Source organism: Eptatretus burgeri, chromosome 2 (genome assembly GCF_056783735.1).
Source record: "Eptatretus burgeri isolate ZD-2024b chromosome 2, Ebu_testis_v1, whole genome shotgun sequence".
Taxonomy (NCBI): Eukaryota; Metazoa; Chordata; class Myxini; order Myxiniformes; family Myxinidae; genus Eptatretus; species Eptatretus burgeri.
In genome coordinates, this window is record NC_140962.1 from 70,127,068 (window position 1) to 70,134,567 (window position 7,500).

General features: G+C 41.6%; 1 protein-coding gene across 1 annotated transcript in view; it reads right to left on the bottom strand.

Annotated features, from left to right (window-relative positions):
- LOC147032260 (serum paraoxonase/lactonase 3-like) overlaps nucleotides 1–7,500 on the bottom strand; it is a 139,731-nt gene that overhangs the window by 126 nt on the left and 132,105 nt on the right. Inside the window, exons 8-10 of the mRNA XM_085869685.1 lie at nucleotides 2,969–3,050; nucleotides 798–926; nucleotides 1–680 (exon numbers count right to left, since the gene is read on the bottom strand). The exon at nucleotides 1–680 is cut by the window's left edge and continues 126 nt beyond it. Coding sequence (XP_085725811.1) covers nucleotides 501–680; nucleotides 798–926; nucleotides 2,969–3,050 — 391 coding nt within the window. The 3' untranslated portion in view covers nucleotides 1–500. The remainder of the gene's footprint in view (nucleotides 681–797; nucleotides 927–2,968; nucleotides 3,051–7,500) is intronic.

Consider the following 7,500-nt stretch of genomic DNA (forward strand, 5'->3'; position numbering starts at 1 on the left):
TGTATAAGCGCAAATGGAAAACAAGCGCATGTGTGTTCCACTAAATCTAAAAATAAGCGCATACGCTTATTATCCAGATTCTACTGTAATTGAAATTCAGCATTGAAAAATTATCTGTGGAAGAATAGTGTAGCATGTCTGGGGTACACAAGTTCTCGATGTGAATGTGTATCGTGTCGCACTGCTTCCAGGTGGAAGAGGGTATTACAAGTCCCCACCCTTTACAGTCAAGTATTCTTTTCCCCACATTTTACTATATAGTGAGGTGTTTCAAATTATAAGCAGGAGGTATCTTTCTGCTTCATGCACCTAACCCGGATTTTTTTTTGGCCTTTACAGAGCTGCCTGTTGCCTATACACCGTCCAAAAATGTTATGTGTCAGAAGAATGTGTTGCATGCTTGGAACAAGATCACTCATGGGGCGGGTACTCTGCTAGTCATTAAAATTCGCAATAATACTGTATTTCCCACACAGGACATCATATTGAAAGAATTATCTTCAACATTCAAGAGGAATTATGGGCAGAGTGCAGCGCATCATACGATGAAAAACCGTCCCAATCAGAAGGTGAGATTCATGTCTTGCCGCAACACTGGAGGACTGCAGCTCTGAGCCATTGTTGGAATATATTGTGGTCACAATGGGCTTGGCAGAAGAAGGACAATCGATGCGCACCACCTAGTACATTGGAAAAGTTTGTTTTTTTTTGGTAAATGAATTACCTTACAACAGCGTCATTGATTGAAAAAAGAGATTATGGATAACTCTTTTAGGAAATAGGAGGTATAATCTCACCTCTGACCCCGGAGAATGCTTTGTTCCATAAAAAACCAATGGCCAAATGCTTGGGAGGCAACCAATCCAGAGACTTCCAGTTTTCCGATCCACCTCAATGTTGTCAGGAAGGACATGTAATTTGATGACCTGTGATTTGAAAATGAACAGGGAGAAAAAGACAAAAAAATGTAATAGCCTCTGTGGTTTTAATTATTTTGTTGTCTGGAGTTAAAGTTAAAGGGCAAGGTCATATTTACAAGACTTGTGTGTTTGCACAACTGACTGAAGTGGTCATATGATATGGAAGATTGTGTACCATTGGGGTATTCGGTCATGAATATTAATGATTTGGGTCATGTAGTTGAATTGTGTAAGAAAGTTGGTCACATGACATGTTTGATTTTTTGATTGGGAATGCAAATTTCGCACAGAAGGGATTCAATGTTAATATTTTTTGGGGTGTGGGGGACAAACTGAATTGCACAAACACTATAACATTTAATAATATTTGTTTATCCAAAACAGAAATTCTATAACTAGACAATAGAAAATTAACATTCAGTTGAAAATGTTGTCTGATCAGTTTTTGTAAACTGTACTTAAATATGTTTGGGGTGAAATTGAAAAGAGTAATCCAAATTTTTAGATCCTCGTGGAGGATCTCTAAGTCTTACTCACGTTGTTGTTCTTGTGGACTTTTTTCTTTCACAGCCTACAGTTTTCATCGAAACTTCCTGAAACTTGGCGTATATATGTAAAAATACCCTACACAGACAGTAACCATCTCCGATTTTGAAAATTCCTCCTATAAAAAAGTTATGACATCAAAATATCTCCACTAATGGAAATCGCCTAAAATATTATCTCTGAAACTTGGCAAGCTTTTTGAATTCTGTTTGCGGGAATCGAACAGGGCATTAGCAGAGATGAATTACCACACATATGATACATCACTATGACGTCATATCAATTTTTTATAACGTCATTCCTATTTTTTGACATTTTTTGTTTCACAACCCAGAGTTTTCATCGGATCTTCGTGAAACTTGCCATGTATATGCAGAAAGCCCACGCGCAGGCAGTAACCATCTCCGATTTTGGAAATTCTTCCGAGAAAAAAAAGTTGACGTTATAATATCGCCGCTAATGGAAATTGCCTATACCATTATCTCCGAAACTAGGCAAGCTGTTTGAATTTTGTTTGCGGGAATCAAGCCGGGCATAAGCACAGATTATAATTTATCGCAAACCTGATATATCACAATGATGTCATATTCGTTTCTATGACATCATCATTAAGAGGACGAGGATCTTTGCTCATTCGAGCTTGTTTTTTTTATTTCATGAAGGATGCTTCATGGTATAGGATGAAAAAGTAGAAGTAGATCAGTAAATGCAAAGGGTTAACAATGCTCTGGAGGAAGTTCAGTCATTCAAACTCCTGTCTCCCAATCAGCCATGATCTTTCTTGGACAAACCACATTTTAAAGTTTTCCTCTAAAGAAAGCCACCGAATGGCCTTCCTCTGTCCTACAAATTCCTTCCTTGGCACACCTGAACTGCTATCCACCTACAAGGCCTTCATCCACACCTTCATCCACATTCACAGCTGTGCTGGCACCCCTGCCTCACAGCTTGCTCAACTTTGACACCGTGAAAACCATGGCCTTCAAGATTATTGGAATCTCCTGTGATGAAGCCGAGTCTATGAGCCTTGAATCCATCATCGTAGTTGATATTAAATCCTTCCTTTTCTACAAAATAATCTCAGATCACCAATTTGGTTTCAGACAAGGTCATTCCAGCAAAAAAAACTGGCATTAAATGTACATTTTCATAAAATAAATTGGTTGATCCTGGTGCCAGAGCAAAAACCTGCTGTTGTGAATAATACCGAGTTTTTGTACCTAAACTTGTAAATGTAGACAAAAACGCTTCAACATCACTGTCAAAATCGTCAGGAGCCACAATTTAGTCATTCATGTGACACTAAACAAATACTGTCTCTTAGTTTATCTATTTCTCTTTTGTTTGAATTAGATAAGTAATATAAAGTTATTTTAATGAAAAGATGTCAAGAGATGGAATTTCAATTTAAAATACTGTACACTCAGAAGACAAATAAATGATTGGCTCAAAATAAACCACAGTTTATAATTGTGAAGATGTATTATCATGCATCCCATTACCTTTTCCAGAGATAAAGAGTTGTCTTCTTTCCTGTTCATGACTTTTACTTCTTTATTTAGTGTATCTGCCACATAAACATGCCTGCAAAATCACATCAGCACCAGTCAGTGGGTTAAACAATTATTGTAAACAAATTATTGGAATGGGTGGGACAGGACAGTGGTGGGGGGAGGGGGGGAGAGAGATGGGAAAGGGATGGATGAAGGGGAATAAATAAATATTCCAAGTGCTTGACCAGCTGACATCACAAGCTGTCAAACACTTGGAATATGTCTTTTAATCCAGACAAATCTCACACTCACTCAATCTCTCTTTGAAAAGAGCATCTGGCAGCCCCCAACCATCTACTTTCATAACAATCCTCTTGAGGAAGTCAAATCATTCAAACTCCTGGGTTTCACTATTAGCCACGATCTTTGGTTGGCAAAACACATTTCAAAGTTGGCCTCCAAAGCCAGCCGCCAACTGGGCAATCTCCATCGTACAAACTCGTTCTTTGGCACACCTGAACTCATATTCACCTTCAAGGACTTCATCCGCAGCTTGATGGAGTACTGCTCTGACCCTGGGCTAGCTTCCCTGCCTCACATCTTGTTCAGCTTGACCTTGTGGAAACCAAGGTCTTCAAGATTATTTGAATCTCCCGTGATGAGGTTGAGTCCATGGACCAATTACTTCACCATCACAGATATGTTGGTGGTTTCTCTGTCTTCTTCTTCTTCCTTTCTAGTCTTGTACCCTCAGTTCTTTCCGTGCTTTGTCCCCCACATCCCCACTCCCCCCCTCCCTAAGTTTTCTGCAGGGCACACACATTCCATCATCAACTCAACTCCCTTCTTAGGAACCTACCTAAATCCAGTCACTGCTGACCTCCACTCATTTGTTCCTTTTTTGCTTGCCTGTGGTACTCATCTGCTACACCCCTGGGACGCTGGAGCCACACTCAAGCTTTAACACTCCTCGTCAAATTCTGGAGTTACCCTTTTTGGTCCCCTCCCCCCACCCCAACCCCAAGTGCACGCCCTGGCATGTGGTGCCTCAGGTCAACTCTCAGGGTACTGTTATTGCTGTTAGGTACTAATTAGGCTGGAAACATCATTATCATCAAACCATTGGAAAGCCTTTATCCCTGAGCAGGGGTCAGCTTTTTGCAGGCTCCAATAATGGTACCCTTTCTTTTGGCAATGTTTTTGCAGCCGGATGCCCTTCCTGACGCCAACCCTTGAGTCTCCTTCGACCCTGCAGGGATAATTACCAGTATACTGGTGCTCATTTCACCGACCATCGGAAGGATGACAGGCTGAGTCCCAAGCTCCCAAGCCACCGCCTTAACCACTGAGCCACACCAGGCTCATACTAATTAGGCTGGAAATAATTGTTTCAATTTGGCATCAGCCATTTTACACCAGTTAATGAAGATGAAAATGATTGTTAAATGTCAATACAAAGATATTTTAACCAATCGATCTATTTTCTATCATAACAAATGTGTGTGTGTGTGTGTGTGTGTGTGTGTGTGTGTGTGTGTGTGTGTGTGTGTGTGTGTGTGTGTGTGTGTGTGTGTGTGTGTGTGTGTGTGTGTGTGTGTGTGTGTGTGTGTGTGTGTGTGTGTGTGTGTGTGTGTCCTCCATGACTCCAAAACCATGAAACCTTGTGGCGCAAAACTTTGCATGCATACTAAGGGAACTCCAAGGGAGAGCATGAATGAAAACTGTGCTTGAGTAAATTTAAATACCTCTTTTGCAGATGATTTAGGGGGTGCTAATCACAAAAAAAAAACAAAATAAGTCTTATGAAGATGTCAGGGCGCCATTTTGTTCAGCCTGCTCAACAATGCCTTGACTTGGAACAAGCCGCAATGGTTTCTGAACAATAAAGTGCACAATAAACATTGTGCAATTTTGTTTTTAGACGATATCGCTTTGTTTAAACTTTTTGTGCGATCTGCTTTCATTATCCACCCTTCACTTCAACATCTTCTTCTTCATCTTTCGGCTTGCTCCCGTTAGGGGTCGCCACAGCGGACCAACTGTCTCCATTTTGCTCTATCCTCCACATCTTCCATTGACACTCCAACCACCCTCATGTCCGCCCTCACTGCATCCATGAACCTCTTCTTTGGCCTTCCTCTTCTCCTCCTGCCTGGCGGCTCCATCTTCAACATCCTTCTCCCGATATACTCCACTTCCCTCCTGTGCACATGTCCAAACCCCTTCACTTCACTTCAACATATATACACATAAAAAATAACGTCCATCAACCTCGTGTTTGGAGTTCCGCCATGTTGGTTCGAGCTGTGAAAAGCATAAACTGACATTTTGTGTTCTCTGTGGCTTGATATATTTTTCAATTGAATTTTGCTAATTTCCCACTGGAATTCCTCTTTCAAAGAACTATTTAAAGTTAAATACTTGTGCTTGTTGTTTTTATGTATTTTATGCATGTGTACATTTGCACGCATGTGTGTATGTATATATATTAGCAAAACGGAAGTTGGAACAGGCCACGGTGCCTCGGACACAACGTTCCACTCACAAAGGCTCTTACGGGAGATATATGCGTATCTACTCTGGTGTGTGTGTGTGTTGTGTGTGTGTGTGTGTGTGTGTGTGTGTGTGTGTGTGTGTGTGTGTGTGTGTGTGTGTGTGTGTGTGTGTGTGTGTGTGTGTGTGTGTGTGTGTGTGTGTGTGTGTGTGTGTGTGTGTGTGTGTGTGTGTGTGTGTGTGTGTGTGTGTGTGTGTGTGTGGGGTTATTATAAGCATAACATATCATTTGCTTTGCTAACTCCCCCTCCTCCCCTCACCTTTCTCTTTTTTTCTTCTCCATGCCCCCCCCCCTTTTCATCTCTCTCTCATCTCTCTCATCTCTCTCCCTCCACTCTTCCTCTTTTCTCCCTTCTCTCTTTCCCTTCTCTTCCTCCTTTCTCCCTTCTCTCTTTCTCTTCTCTTCCTCCTCTCTCCCACCCTTCTCCCCCACTCTCTCTCTCCTCTCTCTCCCACCACTCTCCCACTCTGTATCCCCCCCACTCTTTCCCTCTCCCCCTCTTAATATTCCCATCAGCGAAGCGGCAGGTTGTATTTGCTAGATATAATACCGCTCTAATAATTTTTAAAAAAAACTTCCAACGTCGAATCACCCCTCTTGTTCTGAACTCCACCATTTTGGTTCAACCTCGAAAGACATAGACTGACATCTTGTGTGCTCTCTGTAGGAATTGAATTCCACTAATTTTCATTTTAATTCCACATTTAAGGAATGATATTTAAAGGTAAGCCTTTGTTTATCTCCTTTCGTGTGCCTTATCCATGCGGAACTTTGTACGGAACTTAAAATAGACTGTGTTTGCCACACGGGAGTGGAGGCTTCTCACCTTGTGATTTAACAAGCTTAGCGGGAGACCAACCAATACCTTTTAAATATGAAAAAACAAATTTGACTGACACAATAACAGTCAGGTAGGCCCGAAACGTATGATGTCAAGAATTACTGCTTGGGTAACACATTACCTTGGTATGGTTAGGATAGAGGTATAGGTGTACAGTACGTTTTAACTATTAACCTCAGTAGCGTACGAGCAATCACATTTTCCTTTGACCTCACGGCTGTTTCTAGAGCAATTGGATTTTTTCTATGACTCGGTGTGCTTTAGAAAGGTTATGTGATTTCTCTTTGTGAGTTTCAAAGCAAAATAAATTTGATAACACCTGATTTCTAATCTGTTTTCCGTATTAATGTGTTTTCTTAATTACCAAGTCAAATTTTTTTCTACCCATCACACCATGATTGCCAGCAATTTGTAAAGAATAATGTTTATGCACATCTCCTTGAAACGTCTATAATGAAATGTTTTTTTTAACTTGTTGATTGAAATTTGCCTGAAACAAGGGTGAAAGTTACTCAAGGTTTTTGGGTTGTATACATGATGTACTGCAATCAGGAATCAGCACACCACAATGACTCCAATCAGCTGATGATGATTACCGAAAAATTGCCGATAATGGCCAAACACTAACATGTCATAGAGCTATAGGTGTGTGTGTGTGTGTGTGTGTGTGTGTGTGTGTGTGTGTGTGTGTGTGTGTGTGTGTGTGTGTGTGTGTGTGTGTGTGTGTGTGTGTAGATTCATAAAGCACAACAGATTCCTCTCTCTCTCTCTCTCTCTCTCTCTCTCTCTCTCTCTCTCTCTCTCTCTCTCTCTCTCTCTCTCTCTCTCTCTCTCTCTCTCTCTCTCTCTCTCTCTCTCTCTCTCTCTCTCTCTCTCTCTCTCTCTCTCTCTCTCTCTCTCTCTCTCTCTCTCTCTCTCTCTCTCTCTCTCTCTCTCTCTCTCTCTCTCTCCCACCTCTCTCTTCCCCTCTCTCTCTCTTCCCCACCTCTCTCTCTCTTCCCCACCTCTCTCTCTCTTCCCCACCTCTCTCTCTTCCCCACCTCTCTCTCTCTTCCCCACCTCTCTCTCTTCCCCACCTCTCTCTCTCTTCCCCACCTCTCTCTCTCTTCCCCACCTCTCTCTCTCTTCCCCACCTCTCTCTCTCTT